Source organism: Neomonachus schauinslandi, chromosome 7 (assembly GCF_002201575.2).
Source record: "Neomonachus schauinslandi chromosome 7, ASM220157v2, whole genome shotgun sequence".
NCBI lineage: Eukaryota > Metazoa > Chordata > Mammalia > Carnivora > Phocidae > Neomonachus > Neomonachus schauinslandi.
The window spans coordinates 21,696,926-21,718,140 of NC_058409.1; the positions used below are offsets into that span (position 1 = coordinate 21,696,926).

The following is a 21,215-nucleotide window of genomic DNA, read 5'->3' on the forward strand; positions in this document are numbered from 1 at the left end:
TGTTGGTCAACAGGACTGACAGTTGGAAAGAAGAAATGGACACAGAACTCAAGAGAGCAAAGGCAGCCTGGAAGCTTCCAGGCCCCTTTGCCTCTGTCTCTCACTGCACCTGATTGCAAAAAGACTTTCAGATGGTACTGTTTCCATGGTGCTGTTTCCATGTTGCTGTCCAAATCTCAATGAAGTTCCTCTTTTAGCCAGTTCTTTTTTTTTTTTTTTAAAGATTTTATTTATTTTTTAGAGAGCGAGCGAGAAACAGCATGAGAGGGGAGAGGGTCAGAGGGAGAAGCAGGCTCCCCGCTGAGCGGGGAGCCCAATGTGGGACTCGATCCCAGGACCCTGGGATCATGACCTGAGCCGAAGGCAGACGCTTAACCATCTGAGCCACCCAGGTGCCCTTTAGCCAGTTCTAATACAGAATCACACAAATGAGATTCTGGGAAATGTAGTTTGCCTTTTAATTAAAGATGGCTGTAGACTTTAGCTCCTTTTTTTTTTTTTCCAGTTTTCTTTGTATGAGACAATTGAAATAAAAATATACATTCTTATCCACTCAAAATAACAATGAACCCCTTTTAAGCCCTTAATATATGCTAACCACTCTGTTAACCACTTTACCTGTAAAACCTCACAGCAACCTTATAAGGTACTATTGTTATCCTCACATTATAGGTGAGGAAACAGGCTTAGAGAGATTCAGTAACTTGCCCAAGAACACAACTTGATTGGATGCCAACTTCTGTGCACTCAGTTACCCTGATCACCTCCTTTGTTCACCGATGTTGAGGATGTTTTATGATGGACAAAAAATTATTTATAAGCTAGTCACAGGCTTTCTTCATAGTCGAAACTATCCAAGTAATTTTCAAACTCTCAAATAATTTGATGAACCCCAACTGCTCATCCGGACACTGTACAAGCTTCTCAGCTGGAAATACTTACAGACATTTCAGTTGGTTATTGGTACAACCCAGAGAGGGAGGGAGTGAGGAAAGGAAGTAGGGAGGAGAGAGGGAAAAACGGGAGAGAGAGAATGAGGAGAGGAAAAGAAGAAAATAAGGTTAACTAGTATGTAGACAGCTTTGCCTAATGAACCATATTTAAGTCTATTTTTACAACTCTCATGTTCAAAAAACAGTAATTCTGGGTCCAAATCCAAAAGGAAGTAATACTTTTATAAAAATTTGTTATAAAGAAAAAGACCAAATGATTACCTGCATGCCCCAGGTATGCCCATTTCCACCAGATTTCCCTGCAATTGGAACTCTTCATATTTATTTATGATCATTGTCACTCGAGATTGAAGTTACTAATGACAATAAAGAAACAAAAACCCTAATCCAGTATTTGTCCAGTTACACTTGGGTAAATTTTTTGAAGAGTTAAAAGGAAAACAAAAAAAAAAAATGGGTATTATATGACCAAATAAATTTGGACGATCCTAGACTTACCAAAGCAGAACTTCTCAGAGTCTTCAGTGTGAGCCTGTGCATCATAAACTACCAGAAGAGAATATATAGAGAATATGTCATAAACATTTTTGGCAATAGAATCCATTTTTCACTGAGCTTGGAAAACAGCACTAAGCCATTTTTAATCAGATTTAATTGGATTATCAATTTCCAACCAGAGTAGAGTCCTTCCTAGGGCTTTGGAAAAGAAAAGAGCCATCATTATTTATCGAACAAAGGACATCATGAGGGCCTTTAGACCTGACTCACGGGAAAGGAAGCATCCAAAAGGACTGCTCTTTGGTAATGTATCATCTGGTGTACGGTTTATAAAAGAAAAGTATGAAATACACCATCAAACAAAGGATAGTAAGATGAGAGTATAAACAAATCACTCTTAAGATTTCAAAGGAATGGGAAACCATACCTACTTGGGAAAACACGTGAAGGTTTTGTGAGCGGTGATTTATCAGCAATGGCCCATGAAGGATAAGTAGGAGGTGGTCAATAGGCAGAGTTGGGAAGAAAGGCTTCCAGGCAGAAGGACTGGCATTGCCAGAGGCTCGGGGTGGGCTGGGCTGGAGGTGGGGACCAGGGATGGGGAAGAGATGGCCAGCAGCAGGAGAGAATGGAGAAAGCTTGATTTTCTGACTGTATGTCACTCAGGTTACCTACAGGGATAGCAGTGAGAAATAAGAACTGATGGTTTGGGGGTGAGGGTACACAGAGGATGGTGAAAGAAAATGGAGAGTCTGAAACTAAACTTATAAACAGAAGGAGACAGTGTACAAGCCTCCAGGCATCTAGAACATGGCGGAGGGATCTAAAGGAAGGATGCCTAAGGAAAACTGAAGGCTCATTTCACCTACCTCATACTTTGGCTAAAGAAGAGGCCTAATCAAATATATTTGGATCTGGGTTCTGTGTCTCCACTTGCCAATATAGAGAGCCAAAGAGAAGTAAGGTTCTTCTTGAAGATGTGTGTTATTCCCCGAAGAATCTTTTAGGAAAAGCAAACAGCCTGAGAAATATTTATTCATTAGATGTATTCTGGCAGCCGCCCGGAAAATCCAGAAAGTACCAAGCACTTGCACACGCTCATAATACACTTGATTCTTTTTTTTTTTTAAAGATTTTATTTATTTGATAGAGAGAGACACAGTGAGAGAAGGAACACAAGCAGGGGGAGTGAGAGAGGAAGCCGAGCAGGGAGCCCGATGCGGGGCTCGATCCCAGGACTCCAGGATCACGACCTGAGCTGAAGGCAGACACTTAACGACTGAGCCACCCAGGTGCCCCAATACACTTGATTCTTGAAGCACTTGCAATTTAACTGCTTTGTTGTTAACTGTCACTGTGAAGCACCTCTTACTTTCTCCAGGAAAGGTGTTGTTAAAACCACCCAAATGTATTTTAAATATTACAAGACGGTGAAAGAGTTTGGATCCCAAAAATAATTTACAGAAAACGTTGATTGTTTAATCCTGTTTTCCAACTATAAGTAGGACATGATTTTTTTTTTAACTCCCCCATGTTTATTGCTATAAAGAAGGTAAGTACTCTCTAGGGTCTTGCGTGATTTGAAAACATCCTAGCTGCTGCTTATAGGCTATATGACACTCCTCTGAAATCTGGGTTGATCCATTCCACATGTGACCCCATTTACCCCTGGAAGAGAAACCTTCCTGCTGAATCAGATGGGTTTACAGAGGTGCAAACATAACAAACAACCTATGTCTTTTTAAAACCGCTGATGTGTCTATCCGTTACCTTCTCACAGTGGGAAACTTTCCTCTTTTCCTAGATGGAAACCTATACTTTCCCAAGGAGAAGTATGGGTTGCCCGAGGCAGCGTGTCTTGAAATGTGAGAGCTTATCTCCATTTAAGTCATCACTACTCCCTGGCTTCATACACGGTCCACAGCCTCACTCCCACCTTGGCTCTCTGAACAGCAGATGGGTTCGCTCAGGACAGCACATCATCCAACCCCAGCATCCATGTTCCCCTTTGGTTCCAAGTGTACTGTACGAACACCAAAACACACAGGAAGAGTTTACGTAGCTCGGAACCGAGTCAAAGGGGCCTCAGCTAGTGAATGGATCAAGGCAGTAGACTGGGGGACTAAATTACTGTGGCAAACTCTAAAGCAAATTCTTGCCATTTCTCGATTCAGACCAAAGCTGACAACCTAAACGTGGTCAGGTTTCACACGAGCCGGAGACTCTGGGACTCCAAACAGGAGAAGAAACAAGATCCCGCATATCACGTGGGAGGCTGCGTGGGCCGGGCCAAGTTAGCTGTGTTAGCTCGGGGAGGGTCAGAGAGAAAAATTAAGTAAGCTCTCCTTTAGAGGTGATATTTCATGTGCTCCGATTATGGACTATGACATTGAAATGCTGGCAATCTTCTTTATCCAAAGAATAGTTCCTCTTGAACTCTTCTTTCTGATGCTGTATGGAGGGACATTTAGCGCTACATATCCGATTTTGGCATTTTGTTAAATTTAGTGAGTGTAGCCCCATCTGTCCCATTCAAGCACCGTGCGTGCGTGCGTGTGGTGTGTGTCTGTGTGTTGTGTGTGTTTGTGTATTGTGTGTAAAAGGCAAGGCAGGGTGCTGCGTTGTTCTTGTGTGTTGGTGTGCCCTTTCAAGAGTGGCTCCCCAGTGTAGCTGAGAGCCCTGGTTTCAGATGCCAGTCGGAGCATCCTCAGGCTCATTAATAATGGACAAGTCTGACAAGAGCAGCCTCACTTCCTTTGTGTTCCACCGCAGACGAAGGGAGACATGGATCTCTCTGTTTTGCCAAACAACAACCATCCTGACAAATTCCTGCAGCTCGATGTGAAGTCGTTCAGGAGGAGCTCAGCCCTTCTTCAGGCCAGCCTGGCAAGGTTTCCAGCGGGGAGCTACCCTGCTGCGCAGCACTGGCAAAACCTCGTGTACACACAGGTGAGACCAGGGAGATGAAGCACCTGGGCTGGGGCTCGTTTCTTTCTCACTATCTACCAGGTCATTATTTGTACAGAAAAAAAAAAAAAAAAGGCTGTAGGGAACATGGTACAAGGTAGCAGCTCACTCTTGCAATACAAAAAAGGTCTTTCTCTCTTCCTTAGCATCAGATGGAAAGTCTCTGATCATTTTATAAAATATGTGAATTCCCCCGACCACTCATTTTCCTCCAAGCTCTCGCTTTTTGGCCTGTCCTCATTTTATTGCCTACTTTTCATCTTACTCCTTTCCTTCAGAATTTTTCAAGCCACTTGTTACATTTGCAAATTAGACTCTGGGGGACAGCCCTACTTCTATGTTCTGGTGTATTCTAAGCACAAAGCAGCCGACGCTTACACCAGGGATTCATACACAGCCTCTGAGACAACCAGGGGACTTGCTTTTTCCTCCCTTAGACTGGCTCCCTTTCGTTGGATGCAGAGAAGACTCAGCACAACAACAGAAACCTAATGATTGAAGGCAATGAAAATAGAAGGAACTCTCCTCCTTGGAAAGGTGCTGGCTATTGTCTTAGATACTCTTATTTTCCACAGGTATCCATGTGGACAAGATGTAACGATCCGACCTTCAAACCCAGTGCAGACTTTATTTGTTGCTTTCTTCTTTTGTATCTTCCTTCTCTTTGCTGACTGAAAGAGAAGAATAAAACTGTGATGAGTTCCATGTGCTGGAATAAACATAAAGGCCCTGACTGTTGGACAGCCCATGAAACAGGAATAATCTGTTTTAAGACGTGAGGGCTAATGGGGTTAAGGGTTAGTCAGTTTAGAAACAGGAAGAAGCATTTCTTTTCAGAACAGATGTGACTGACCTACAAACCCCTGCAAGTCATTAAATCCTTTGGAGTTGTTCAAATTCCCTGAACAGAAATTTGTTTTCTTTTAAGAAACAGTTGCTACTCATGAGTCCTGGTGTAAAGTGACTCCTTTGTGGTGTGTTTGTGGGCTCCTCGGGACCTTTATCGTGAGATCATTCAAAATCAAGTACACTCAAATGATTATGTAAGTGTTTCCTCCACCTATAAGGGTTTTAATTTATTTCCATCATCAGGCAGCTTGTTATGACAACTGCCTTTGTAAAAAATTTTGCATCCTTCCCTTTTGTAATCTTCAAAACTCTCCCCCACCCGTACACACCTTTTTGGTTATTGTTTTTGTATTTTAAGTTAAATGCAGTGAAATTCTTCCTTTTCCTTCCTTATTGTTTATATCATGGAACAAAATGACTCAAAAATCAGTTCAGAAAATCTTGGCCCTCCTATGCTGTGAAGTTTAGTCAAAGAAAACGTATCCAATAAGTTCCTTTGAGGTTGGAACACATCAATCTAACATCTTTTGTTTGGTACTAGAGTTGACCTATTTCCTTCATGTGAATCTTCATGGTTTAAAGCTCTGTTGCGGGTTGTTCCTAAACCTGAATGAAATGTATCTAATTTCTAAGGGGCATCTTTTTCAACAGGTAGGCCCTGATGAGCTGAAGTAGTTATCCAAGAAAAAAACAAGGAGGTAAAAATCTGCTTCCTGTGTCTTTAGATTAATGTTACTGGTAACTGTAAACTACACATAAACTTAGTAAATTTAGTTTTCCTTTTACTCTTAAAAAAATGTTAAATGACAGAATAAAGGCCAATTTACTATTGAAATGATGCATTTCAATGATGCAGGGGGGGAATAAATCTTATAAATTCAGATAGTTGGGTAGGCATGACACAAATTAGGACTGAGTATGATTTACATTTACTACTTTTATTTGTAATATGTGGATAAGTAATTCTGCTTTCCCTGGTTGGATCTTAAAATTCAGGAATGATGTATTTGTTGGATAAAATATAAATCTAAAGTAAGAGGACATATGAAAGTTTTAAGGGGCTGGAGTGTTCCTGGAGGAAGGCAGTGAGTATAGCAGGTGTATCGATGTGTTAGGGATGTATAAGGTGGCAGGTCTCAAAGTTCTTCATTTAAAACCCTCACTCTGGCGCGCCCAGGTGGCTCAGTTGGTTAAGCATCTGCCTTCGGCTCAAGTCATGGTCCCAGGGTCCTGGGATCGAGCCCCGAGTCGGGCTCCCCGCTCAGCGGAAAGCCTGCTTCTCCCTCTCCCTCTCCAGCTCCCCATCCCCTCCACTCATGCTCTTTCTCACTCTTGCTCTCTCTCAAATAAATAAATAAAATCTTTAAAAAATAAAAATAAAAAATAAAACCCTCACTCTGTTGGGGATACATTAAGCCAATAGGAAGAGCATTGGCTAAAGAGATTAGAAACTTGGTTTCTTTTCTTTTCTTTTTTTTAAGATTTTATTTATTAGAGAGAGCGCACATGCACCACAGTGAGAGTAAGAGAGAAAGCAGGAGCAGGGGCAGTGGGAGAGAGAAGCAGACTCCCCGCTGAGCAGGGAGCCCCACACCTGATGCAGGGCTCCATCCCAGGACTCCAGGATCATGACCTGAGCCGAAGGCAGATGCTTAACCAACCAAGCCACCCAGGCGCCCCAGAAACTTGGTTTCTTGTCTCAAATCCACAATAAGCCACTTCAAGAGACTTCTATTATGACCTTATTTCATTCATGCCTCAGTATTTCCACTTGAAAAATTAGTATAATATTATGTATCTGTTTAAAAATGAGAACAAATAAAAATAACATGAGGTAAAAACAATTGAGAGAAAAGGTTTCCTATGAAAGTTTAAGAAATGTGTATTATTATTATTATTATTATTATTATTTGACATATTCCAAATTGTGTTGAAATTATCCTTTCATTAGATTTTGAAAAACAGTAGATAATAATACTTGCATTTTTTTATTTGTAGTGCGGATGGAGGAGGGTGTGTGTGCAGATGGGGGTGTTAGGGAACATAGTTAATACATCTGTCAATCCATAACTCAAGCAGTAGATTTTATACTCACACAAAATCCACAGACTTCAGAGTCATGTCGGCTTACCCCTGGGTCTCACACCACCCAGGTGCATGGTGTTTAGGATTCCGACCACCTCAAAGAATGTCAAAGGACTTAACCTACAACTATTGCTTTCAAAATTAATGGTAACTCAGCAGTTAAAACACATATCCTATAGTCCCAAATATGAAGTTGAATTCCTAAATATATGCATCATATTTCTATCCATGATTTATCTCTCAAAGCTTTTTTAAAAATTCACATTCCACTTTCAGAGGAAATTCTGTCAGCCATTTTTACATGCAGAAGCAATTCCGGGCATATAGAAAAGTAAGCCCTGTTCTCACTCTTGCCAATAGCCCCAGACACTGTGAAATTCATGCTGCGCAAACCCACAGGTCACCGTGTTTGCAGGGAGAGAGAAAATGAGCATGTATTTTCTGATCCCACTATATTTATACTTTTCTTAAATTCTTTCACTAAAGAAGTAAAGAAGCTTCACAATAAATTTCATCTCAGTGCAATGAACAAACGTTTGCCAAAATCTAATGTTTCTGGTTGTTAAAATAATTTGGGCCATGTATCTGATGAAGGCATTTGGAATTGTATTCCAAATATTTCTGCCAATCCCTTTATAAAACAAGGTAATGAAAGGAAAAGGCAAAAAAAATTTTTTTAGTTTACATGATAAAATATGTTTTTTCAGATACTGTAGTGGGCCCCCCCGTTTTTTTTTTTTCATTAGCAGTTAGACTTCATAATCTTTTCAGACCAATCTCTTTGTTTTATCTTTTCCTGGCTTCCAGGAGCATTCTGTGCTAAACCTGTGAGCTGGACCAAAAAGCCAAGGATAAGAGGTTTTTCTTCCCTTGATTTCTAGACAGTTTCATTTCCTGGGTTTATTCCATTATCACCTTTCCTTGCTTTTATTTTCAGTCTCAATAGCTAATCTTTCCCCGTAAATTTTAATGTCTCTTCTATCTCAGTTTTTTTTCCCTTTTGGGTGGTTTTTTTGTTTTGTTTTGTAGGCTATAATTGTACCTCTTAGCAATCTGTCTTTGGATAGGTCCTTGAGATCTGTCATGCCTTCTCTAAAAATGTCTCTATTCCTAATCCTCCACTTACTGTTCTGAAAAGAACAGCCCTTCATACACAATAGTCTCCCATTTTTAAGCCTACATTTAAAGAAATGTTATAGAACCTCTGAGGCCCTTAAATTATTATCTAGGAAGAAGATTGAGGGGCATCACTCAGTTGCTCAGGGATTTACGTGCAAATATCAGAACATGATTTATCAAGTTATGCTAAATGTATGCACTTCACAAGGTCTCCAGTGGGGTCTGGAATTTAGCCTTGCCCAGGGTGTGCTGCCAGAAACAACACCCGAACTGTCCCACCGTACTGCTCTCAGACCAGACCCAAATGTCTCTGGCACTAAAGGCTTTATGAAGGACACCCTCAGGGTTACAATAGCATGTGTGGGACTCCAGAGCCCTGGTCAGGTAGAGAGGAAGGCAGGAGACGAGGTTCAAGAGAGGCCTGGGTCAGACCACAAAGGGTTGGTAGTTGTTGTTTGAGATTTTAAATTTTATCCTGAAAATTTTGAGGGCTTGGTGAAATTTTTAAGCAAGAGAATCACGCGATCAAACCTGTGTTTTATAAAGATAGCCATTCTAGTAATTTGGAAAGCAGAATTACTGTGGTCACGAGGACCACAAATTTGTACTCCCACAAGCCATAAATAAACAAAATGCCTTGTTTGCATTATGATTATGAAAGGGATTTCATCGCATGTACAGATTGGGGAAAAATAGAAATCTTTATTTGCTTGATTTTCCCAATCCATAAACATGGTATATCTTCTTCATTTCTTCAGTACTTCATATGGCTCAATGATGTCTTATAATTCTCCACATAGAAGTTTTCATAGAGTTCATTAGATTTATATCTAAATATTGATAGCACTTTATGCTCTTAAGATTAGAACCTTTTAAATCATATTTCATAATAAAGTGTTACTCATGTATGGCACTGATTATTATAGACTACGTAATTATTACATATTGATCTGTTAATCTGTTTTATTTTGACAGTACATATCTCTATAGATAATCATGCCATCTGCTGTTTTGTTTCATTATTTAAAACCCTTCTTCCTTTTATTTACTTTTCTGTTCTTATTGTATTGCTTAGGGCTTCCATTACAATAACGTATAAATGTTTGTGATTATTGGCATCATTGTATTAATTCTGAAACTAAAACAAATGCTTCTAATATTGCAACTATTTGGTAAACTGTGCCCTGGAAATTTTGGGCAGATTCTCTTAATTAGTTTTTAAAGATTTCCTATTTCTAGTTTCCTAAGAAAGTGTGCTTTAAATATAGTTTGAATGTTTTCAAAATCTGTTGCAAAATTCTACCTTTTTTTCCTGTTTATGTGGTGAATTATATTAATCTTCTAATTTTTTAAATCACCCTCTAGGTAAAAATTCTTTCCTGGTATAAATCTTTCTTATCCTGGTATGTGTAATTTTACATATTGTAGGATTCTGTTTAGCAATAGTTTATTCATGATTTTTGCATTGTGCTTATAAGAGAAATTGGCCTATAATTAAATTACCTTTTCTTTTACTTACTGCCTTTGTCTGGTGTTTATACCAACCTCATAAAATGAACCAGGGAGTATTCATTGTTTTCCTATTTTCTGGAAGGATTTGACAAAAATAGGAATGATCTGTTTTCAAGAATATCTGGTAGAAGTTGACTGCAATACTCGCTTGGCCTGGTATTTTTCAATTTGTGTGCAGTTGGGGTAGATTTTAAACTATTGATTCAGTTAGTCAAATGATCACAGGTTTATTAACATTTTCTATTTTTTTCTTAAGTTTGCTAAGCTATGTGGGAAACTGCCCAATTGCATGTAAATTTTTTTAAATTGCTCTCATTATTCTCCTTTTACATTTCTTAATCTCTGCTATGTCTTTACTCATGTTTCTTTTCCATTTCTAGCCCTGTGGATTTGTGTCTTTTTTCCTGAGCAGTATTGCCAGAGGTGTTTTCAGTCTTTCCAGCCCTTCCAGAGAAATAGCTTTCAACGTTGTTCATCCTCTCCATTGTGTATTTGTTTTTTCCTTTGTAATATGTTTTGATTTCTATCTTTTTAAAAATTTTATTTAAATTGCAGTTAACATACAGTGTAATTTTCCCTACTTCTATCTTTATTGTTTCTTATTACCTCATTAATTTTCTCATTCTGCTTTTATCATGCAAGCATATATTTCTATATTAGTCCCTCAAAATATCATTTCAGCTCCAGTCAACAATATTACAAATGTAGCATTTTTCATTTTCATTCTGTTCTAAATTCTTAATTTCCATTATTATTTCTTTAAAGCATGTGTTTTGGTTTTCTACAAAATGTGGTACTTTAAATTAACTCTTTGATATTGATATATAAATTTCTAACTAAGTTGACTGTGTTCAAACAGCATGATCCATATAATACTGAGTCTTTGAAATTTGTTTTAGAGTCTTGCACATTATCAATTTTTGAAGATATGCAGGGTATATTTTAAAAATTAATGCTTTCAGTTGTTTAATAAAGATGTCAATATATATCACTTGATCAAACTTGGTTTTATTGCTCAAATCCTCTTTATCTTTAGTAATTGTTTTGTCTGCTTGACAAAAATTGTATGTATAAATTTCTCCTTGTAATTTTCTCCAGTTTTGCCTTATAAAGATTGAGACTATTAGATGCATACAAGTTTAGAATTATTACATTTTACTAATGATATCTACCTTTATTCATTTCATAGCAATCCTCTGTATCTAACAAAGTCTTTTATCTTAAAATCTATTTTGTCTGTTATGTATATATACATGCTTTCTTCATAGTAGCTAAAGTTATGTTGTGGATACAAATACACTCAAAGTTTTAGTGACTTAACACAATAAAATGTATCTCTCACACAAGGTCTGATATGGGTGATATGGATGTCCTAGGCGCCTGACTTCCAAGTGGAATCCAGACTGTTCCTTCTTGAGGGTCTACTATATCAGAATCTCTGTTGGGCCTGTATACTGGAAAGAGTAATCCAGGAATCTTTCCAGGGATTTCAGGGGTCAACCCTGAGTTGGGATATGTCCCAATCCAGTCCTATGTCCTAATCCATAGACTGTTGCATGCCCATAAAGAAGAAATGGATTTGCTAGCCAGGCTCTGCCACAGTTTATCATTCTTTTAAACACATTTACATAATATATATTTATATATACTTATACTCTCTCTCGCAAAAATAAATAAATCTTTATAAATGAATAACTAACTAAATAAATAAATAGAAACATGGCAGTCACTATTCCAAAGTAATTCTGAGGTCTCATGGGAATAGTTTGTGTGGCCTCCTTCCTTGAAGGTGTGGAAGATTGATTAGGCCATGATTCTGCTTTTTAGAAGAACTTCTGATGTACTGTTCTCTATAGTCCTTGATTCCACCCTCTAGGAAGCATCCCTTTGTTCACTATTCTCTTTTGCCACATCAGAAGTAGACCCTCCTTCAAGGATAAGCTTCAAAGTTTACTCCTACTCCAGGAAATTTAGAAATCTAGGGTTATTATCGCTGCTTTCTTTTGTTTTGCTTTGCTTTTTAATTCTAAACATTCAAAAGCTTTTAGGTATAGGCTTGTGATTACTTTGGTCATATATTTCTTACAGAATTTAGGAAGCTATTTATTAATGTAATCTTACTTGACCTGACTGAGTACTTGCAATCAATTTTATATGTCAGTAAACACACCTAAAGTTCTTTGAAGGCATAACTCTCAAGTAGGCTTTAATGTCTTACTTTTCTGCCTCCGTTTCTGTATTTTTAGAGTCAGTGACAACCACAGAGAGGCTCTCGGGAATAAGAGTTATGAAAGCATAGCCTAACAGCATCTTTATCTTGAATCACTTTATTCGACTGAGAAATTTCAATAGGCATATTTTGCTCAATGCTTTTTTTTTTTTAAATAATTCTGTGTCTTAGTGTTGGGTTCTACAAACAGATTTTCAACAGTAAGATAGAAGGCATCAAATTTCTAGGTCCTCTCTACTCTCTTTCATTTCTTCTTTCCAACTGTCCCGCTCTTCCTCTAATCTCATCTCCTTCTTGTATCACATTAGTGCTCTGATTATTTACAAGTATCTCTCCTAAAGCTATGGGTGATTGGATTCCCAATTATGACAGATGACATTTATGCCAATTTTTTTTCCTATAGGATATGAATAACCATCATTCCGGCTGCTGCTGTTTTTTCCATCCCTTTCCACTTCTTGGCTCCTAAGCCCATGCCACATGTTTGTGGAATTTTAAGATATACTACTTTCTGTATTAGGGAGGATAGGGTAGGCTCTACTGTGATGGCAGCTATCCCCACAAAATATCACTAATTAAAAATAAACGATTTTTTTTTTACGATCCCTTTACATATTAGAGAGATAGAGCGAGTGTGCATGCAGGGGGAGGGGCAGAAGGAGAGAGAAAATTCTGAAGCACACTCCCTGCTGAGCTCACAGTCCGATGCAGGGCTCAATCCCAGGACCCTGAGATCATGACATGAGCTGAAATCAAGAGTCAGATGCTTAACCGACTGAGCCACCGGGCACTCCAAAAATAAAAGAATTTTCTTGCTCATGAAAAGTCTGAGGAAGGACAAATGGATTTTTTTTTTTAAAGATTTTATTTATTTATTTGAGACAGAGAGAATGAGAGACAGAGCATGAGAGGGAGGAGGGTCAGAGGGAGAAGCAGACTCCCTGCCGAGCAGGGATCCCGGGACTCCAGGATCATGACCTGAGCCAAAGGCAGTCGCTTAATCAACTGAGCCACTCAGGCGCCCAGGACAAATGGATTTTAGTGGCGGCTCTTTTCCAAGAAATAACTCACAGCCTCAAGTTCTTTCATCCTGTAATTCTGCCATCACAGAACCCTTGCTTCATAGTGACACAAAAATGGAAATGAGGAAAGTGAATCAAAAATATTGTGGGGGATTTCAGGGACCAGGTTCGATGGTGGTTTCTGTTACTTTTATCCATACATCATCAACTAGGAAAGAGCTGGCCCCATTGTAACGTCAAGCCAGACTGGGAAAGACAGTCATCCTTTATGCTCAGGAAGGGAGAATAAAATTCGTAAGCATTTAACCAGTCACCACAATACATAGTTCTCATTTCTATTTGCCAGTATATCTTTTCACATTATTTCACTCTCATTCTTTGAGCCCTTATATTTTAGGTATTACTCTTGTAAATATTACATCATTTAATTTTAAAAATCTGATCTGACGATCTCTGTCATTAAAATTGAAGGTTTAGTCTTTTACATTTAACATGATGATTTCTAAAATTTTTCTGTTTTCCTGAAGTTCCCCCTATTCTTTGTTTCAGTTTTATTGTCTTAAGATCAAGTTTCCTTTATCTTTTTTCTACTGCTCTACTGATTTAGAAGCTATATATTCTTTCTCTATTTTTCATAATATTTCTATGCTCTCACTGACGTGATTTCTTAAAATGTTAGAATCAAAAATATCTGTGTTAAATTTTACAGTCCAGTGATTTAATTGTCGCTATTTAAAAAATCACAAATTAGTAATTATTATCTCTATTTTACCATAAAATCAATACTTGCTTAGATATAAATACTTAGCAATTTTCTTTCTTTTTTCCTTTTTTTTTTTTTGCTCATTTCTTTTTGCATCTTAATCTTTACTTTTATTATCAAGTTTCTTCCTGAAGTACCTTTTTTTAGAGGTTCTTTCTTTATTGGCCTATTAATTCTGTAGTCTAAGTTTTTGTTTGTCTAAACATGTATTCTATTTCACTCTTTTTACTGTATGATAGTTTACTTATATCTAAATGGTGTAAATAATGGCTAAAATGTATAAAAGATAAATGGACAAAGTAATGGTGAATACAGAAAAGTCTAGGTAAGCTTTGAAGTGTTACATTCCTTAAATATTTTAAAATATGAATTATTTTAGAGTTTATATGACTAAAATAATAGAATTACTATTGAGTTTTCCTTTGGTAAATGTAATCTATCCAGAGTGTGGTATCAAGAGCTAGAATCAAATACATGCTTTTTTTTCTTTCTTAAGGTATTTGAAAAAAATTACCAAAATATAAATGAACCTCAACCATAATTAGTATTTCTTATCCTGCCATCAAATTCTTAGCAAAGATATTCTGTTAATTTTCTCTTCACATGCCCTTTAGACATGAAATTGTCATGCAACACAAAAAATAAATGGCATCATATATTAGGATAAACCTCAGACTTTCAAGAATGTGGTTTAGAATTAAGGGCTTGAATGTTCTTTTTAGACTATAGCTCTGAGTTAATAATTATTAAAATTATTTTGTTATCTTATACCTATTAGTTTTTCAAGGCCTTTATACATTGTAATAGAGTCTGTTATTTTTTCCTACCCCCCAAAACTGTATTTTCCTCATTTATAGAGCTTTCTTATTTAAGAAGTTCAAGGAATAGTCAAGCAGGCAAGAAAACTGATAAAGCAAATTTGTCAATGTCTGAAGAATTATCTCTCTCAAAGATGATCAAAGATGTCTAGCCTTGGAAAAAAAAACCTTGAGTCAGAATTATGCTAAGCTGAAATGATCTAAATTTCATATCAAATTGTTTTTTCTCAATTCAGAAACATTTTTATGAGGCCATCCATCTTAAAGACAAATGCTAAGTCAAGATGATGTATTATTTCATTGCAAATTTCAGTATTGAAGAATATAAATTGAATTTGAGCAGACCAACAACCTAATAAATTCAGAGAAGATCTCCAACTTGACCTCTAAGTATGTAAAAAATGTACGGGTTAAGAAAATTAGGGAAACCTAAGACCAAAGAGAATGTGAATGGTTTTAGCTAGATGATTTTTTTTGCTTATCAGCCATTTCAGAAGGAAACTGTATGTAATATTAGTTCACAACCTAGCTTACACAAATACATATTTAATGTGACCTATAAACCACAACATATGCCAATATGCTGAGGAAACCAGTGTCTTGATGATCATAAATATGACTCAGAGGAATATTAATTGCTATTGAACCTTCTCTGTTTAGGAAGGCTGAAGTATTTGAAACACATGTATTGAAAAATTGCTGTACATACATGAAATGTGTCGCCAGTTTTTAAGGGTTAAACCTAAGTTTTCTGAAAATTAAGTTGTGTAGAATTCATCTCCCTTGACGCCCCATAACTGAGGCATTAATCTATAAGCTTTTTGTTTCTTCTTAATTTTATTCAGCCAATGAACAAATTTTAAAGCTAAATTTTTCTACCTCCATAGTAATTTTATAGTCATAAGAAAAAAAAAAAAAGCAAAGTAAAACCCTGAAGGTCAAATCAGACACAGGAAAAACACAACTACCCTAAGCTGCTAAATTTGGGATACTGGTTGTCCTTGGGCAGGGAGAGGACAAGGGTTATGGAAGGAAAGAGGAGGTATGCTGGTAATGTTATGTTTCTTATTGAGCTATATACATTTATGATATGTGTCTTTTCTATATGTATATTTTGCTTCAATAAAAAAAAAGATTTTAAAAATCTGAAAGTCAATATTAGAGCCATCTAATAGCTAGCTGGTGTGTAGACATGTAAAGGAGTACGATGCTATTCTGTCCTCCAAGCTGTCTGAAATAGGAGTCTCAAGAGAGTTTTTGTGAAAGCCAAGGCATATCTATAAAATACCTTTTACTCTTAACTTTGCTGGATTAATACAGCAATGCTAAATATATTTTTATCAGTCATGGAATGCACAAATAGAAGTAAAATGTCATTAAACCTCAATGCAAGTGAGCTGGAAAAACACTGGCTTTGTTCGGAATTCTGCTATTTGAATTAAAGAACAATGTTCTTTCTCTGTGGTTATAAAAGAGCATTTTAATGAATGATCACTGAAGCTGAACAAGATCACACACAAAGAAAAAAGCTTAATTAGTGGCAGGATTCTAGGTCAGACTAGATCCTAGAATCCTTTCCTCATTCATTGTCCTAATCTGTTGGGTTTCCAGGCAGAATCAGCAGATTTTCAGGGGCCATTATTCCACGTTTCATCCTCTGCCACCCGTGACCCATTGGTAAGAGGAGCCTTGTCACTGTGTCTCCTAACAGAGAGAAAAGAAGACCATTACCAATCAGCGAATGAGACTGTCTGGTGCGGAGAGTGCTGTGGATCATCCCCCACCATCCCTGTCATCAGTTCTGAAGAATAACCCACTCTATGGTGACCTAAGTTTGGAGGAAGCTATGGAAGAAAGGAAAAAGCATCCCTCGTGGACCGTTGAGGAGTATGACAGGCATTCCCTGCACACAAACCTTTCTGGGCATCTGAAGGTACTCAAAGCAAAGAATCACCTCCTTGAATTGATGAAGATCAGTCAAATATTCCTTTTAAAAAAATGGGTATTAAGGTGACAAGCACTCTTCACTAGACCCAGATCATTAGACTTCAGGTCATGTGGGCTCCTGGCATCCCTTTCTTGCTCCCAGGCAGCATGTGTTTATGGATTTGTTCTGACTTTTACTATGTCAGCAATTACCGACACCTATTTGGTATAGAGGGAAAGAAATAATGTGACACAGAAAGGTTGACCTAGAAGGTAAAATGTTTTTGAAAATTAATTTGCCAGATGACGTATGTTTTCCCCTAGTTTTGTGACCATTTATTTCATGAAGACTTAAGAATTCCCTCATCTACATTGATTCAAAACTATTTATTCAATGCTCTGTCTTAGGCACGGGGCAAAGAAGTTCTCATCAAGGGTCATCTTATTCCAAGCCCACTCAGTGATTTAAGATTGCAGATTTACATTTTGGACATTTTCCTGTGTCTCAGTAACAAAACAAAACAAAAACATTTCAACACAGGAAAAGTATGCAATGAACTCATTCACCCAGCTTAAACCCAACTTCAGTTTTTCTTTGTTTCTTTTTTCCCCCCTGGTGTCATCTATCACATAGAAGATCTAGAAATACCTGCAAAGCAAGGAGAGTGGCCCTCTGTTTTCTGAGTGGACTGGATTCCTCCCCTTGCCTCTCCCTGCCCTAAGGTCAGGAAGGCGTGACTTTTTCCACATACACTTCATTTAAGAAGGTGTATCTGCTCTGATCCCCATACCTTAAGCACCTGAAGATTTTTTTCTGTTGCAAAGGGGACAATATTGTGTACCCTTAAAATCTTACACTTTGAAAAACCTCAAATGTGCACTCTTGAAATATCTTGTAGTCCAGAGTCTTTGAGGTTTTTTAATCTCTTAGTAGATTTAATGTATCTCCTTCTTAATGTAGCCTCTTTTCCAGAGAAGTTTCCATAACAAACATTCCCCCATAGCAACAGTAATCTTGTGGGGGTTTTTTGTTTGTTTGTTTGTTTGTTTGTTTGTTTTTAATCAAGAGTCTGAAGATCAGGTCCTCTAAGAAGTTAGTTTCTTTTTTTATTAAGTTTTTATTTTAATTCCACTGTAGTTAAAATGCAGTGTTATATTAGTTTCAGGTGCTCAATATTGTGACTCGACAATTCACCCAGGGATCATCACAAAAAGTGCACTCCTTAATCCCCGTCCTCTGCTTCACCCATCCCCCAACCCGCTTCCCTCTGGTAACCATCAGTTTGTTCTCTATAGTTAAGAGCCTGTTTCTTGGCTTCTCTCTCTCTCTCTCCTTCTCTCTCTCTTTCCTTTGCTCATTTGCTTTGTTTCTTAAATACCACATGAGTGGAATCATATGGTATTTGTGTTTCTCTGACTTAGTTTGCTTAGCATTATACTGTCTAGCTCCATCCATGTTGCTGCACATGGCAAGATTTCATTCCTTTTATCCATTCATCTTTTGATGGACACTTCAGCTGCTTAAAAAGTCACTTGCTACAATTAGGAAAGTATGAATTGTGTTATTTCACAAACATTTCTTGACTGAGTGCCGGAGGCTCTTCTCTGCTCTTTAGTGTTTACCTGAATGGCAAAAGGATATGAAGATAAGTATTGCTGTCCCTGCATCAAAAAAGTTCATCTAACTGATCAGAGTAGTAAAACCATAATTATAGAACAAAATAAAGGAAGAGGATAATGTAATAATAGTAGAAAGGGCTATGCAGATTCGAAAGGAAGACAAAATCACACTGGATTATAAAAAGGCTTCATGAGGGCGCCTGGGTGGCTCAGTCGGTTAAGCGACTGCCTTCGGCTCAGGTCATGATCCTGGAGTCCTGGGATCGAGTCCTGCATCAGGCTCCCTGCTCGGCGGGGAGTCTGCTTCTCCCTCTGACCCTCCTCCCTCTCATGCTGTCTCTCATTCTCGCTCTCAAATAAATAAAATCTTTAAAAAAAAAAAAAAAGGCTTCATGAAAAAGTTAATTTATGCTGGGCTTGAAGAATGCATAGAATTCCAAAAGATATGGATGGTTTGCATGAGCGGGGAGGCTCTTCTGTCCAGAGTAGCAAGAAAAAAGGCACAAATACCAAAAAGTGAGAGAGATTGGCAGAACAACAAGTAGTCCAGTTTTGCTGACACTACAATTTAAGTAATAGAATAATGGGAAAATGAGGCTCAAAAACACTTTAAAAAGTGTTTGAATGGAAGGCTAAGGAGATTGAACATCATTGGCAATGAGGAATATTCCTGTTGGCAAATTCTGTGAGCTATGTTTAGGAAGATCAAATATAAATATGATGAGTGCATTGCTTCACTGAACCCGGGGTCTGTCCTCTCCCCACCCATCCTCCACACATACGGTTTACCTCAAAGCTGTTCTTTAGCATTCTTTTGAGGGATACTTCTGAAAGTCATGACTTTCTTTTTCATTAGAATTTCTTTCTATACTTCGTTCATTCAACTTCTTTCATCACCATCCCAGTGCATCTCATAACTAACAGAGCCCCTAACTTATTTTCTGAAATCTTTTCACCTCTTACGGGCTATAAAAGCTCCAAGTGCCTTGGGTCAATACCATTTTTCTAAATCACTAAGAATTTTATAAGTAAGGAAGGAGAAAAGAAGCCCCATATGCAGTTACCAGGGCTAACTAGGAGCAGGATGTAAGAGGAGTCTGGAATTATGGAAGTTCTTCCTGAGGATTGTAGGCATTAGACTTGCCTTTGATTAGAACACAAAGTAAATGAATGATACAAGTCAAGTACACAGGGATTGCAAGATTATCCTTCTGCAGAGCTCATCCAAATTTTATTTTACTATTTTAGCTTTTCTAAGACCAGGAAGTTGATACTGCAGCAATTGTATTGGAGGAATTGTATTGCGCTCAGCAGCACCTGCCCAGCTCCCTACGTGTGTGCCCACTCGGCTCCCAGCAGGGCGCTAAGAAGTCCAAAGCTAATTCACTGACCTCTGAAGCTGACTCAAAGTCCACTGAGACGAGAGAGGCAGAGAGGGGGCGGGCAGCTCAGCCGCAAGCCATTGCTGATGAGAAATAATGATGCTCTTCAAAGCCTAGCCTCTCTTGTTTGAGCTGTGACACTTTTTTTAAAAAAAGATTTTATTTATTTATTTTTGACAGAGAGACACAGCGAGAGAGGGAACACAAGCAAGGGGAGTGGGAGAGGGAGAACAGGCTTCCTGCAGAGCAGGGAGCCCGATGCTGGGCTCGATCCCAGGACCCTGGGATCATGACACAAGCTGTAGGCAGACGCTTACGACTGAGCCACCCGGGTGCCCCGAGCTGTGACACTTTTAAGCCTCACTAGGGACAGTGTAGATATCAACCTTCAATACCTCTCAGAGTGTCTTGTTCTGCAGTGTCAGTAAGTCTGTAACACTGATTACTGATTGATCCTATTCTGCGTAATTTTTTTTTTCTTTTTAGGAAAATCCTAATGACCTACGGTTTTGGTTGGGAGACATGTACACGCCCGGTTTTGATACCTTATTGAAAAAGGAAGAGGAACAAGAGAAACATTCAAAATACCGTCGCATAGGTCTGATTTTGCTCCTTGTTGCCTGTGTCTTGGTTTTCATAGTGACTGTTAGCACATTTTTCACCTGAAGAAACTGCCGCAGATACAGCCACTTGAAATTTCTTTAAAAAATCTTTCTAAATAAACATTTGCAGAAAAAACATGCTCAGGGGTCTGAATGTACTGTGGAATGTCCAGCTAAGTGTCATTGTCTTGTAGAATGCAAATGTTCCCTGAGCTATGCCGGCTTTCTCTGCTTTGTTCTAGAAGCCTTGGTAGGAATTCCAGAGTGATATTTGTCCTTCGGGAAGCAGGAATTCCTGGGATCAAAACCACAGAAAAGCCGCTATACACAACCCAAACGAAACACTTAGGATAGAGAACAAAACAGCACCAATAATTGTCAGCAGGCTTGTCTTAACTCCTTGCCAACTACCCTCCCCACCGCCCCGTCATCCCTAGGAAAGTTGAGCAAAGCATTTTTTGGCAGCCCCAGGTGTGCAAGATGAAAACTCGTTGTGCTGCCTGTTGGATTGAATTCATGCTGTTTTATCTGCTTTTATTCCTGTTTAAGCTGGGAAAGGGGTGGTGGGGGGCTTTATTCAAACCTATTCTCATTTTCTCAGGATTGCTTTATAAATGCCTCCATTTGATGTAGCAATTTCAGTAGACCTAAACTGGAACAGGCCCTACTTCTATAATTAATTACATTTAGAGCCAGCTGGGCTTACTGATGGATCCACATTGACCAGTGTGAGCCCTGGTGGCTCTCAGGAAGTATGCATCACCAGCCATGGCCTCAGAGGAAGGCCCTAGAAAAGCTAAGGGAATAGGCCTGAATCCTAGCTGTGCCTTTTGCTAACTGTTGGACCCTGGGCAAGTTATTCTGAGAAA

At 38.3% G+C, this 21,215-nt stretch overlaps 1 protein-coding gene across 1 annotated transcript; it reads left to right on the forward strand.

Moving 5' to 3' along the window:
* The first annotated feature begins 4,235 nt into the window (after positions 1-4,235).
* MINAR2 (membrane integral NOTCH2 associated receptor 2) lies at positions 4,236-20,410 on the forward strand. Its single transcript, XM_021702152.1, has 3 exons — positions 4,236-4,400; positions 16,528-16,749; positions 20,231-20,410. The coding sequence occupies exons 1-3, from the start codon at positions 4,236-4,238 to the stop codon at positions 20,408-20,410; spliced, it is 567 nt and encodes a 188-aa protein (XP_021557827.1).
* Positions 20,411-21,215: the final 805 nt, after the last annotated feature.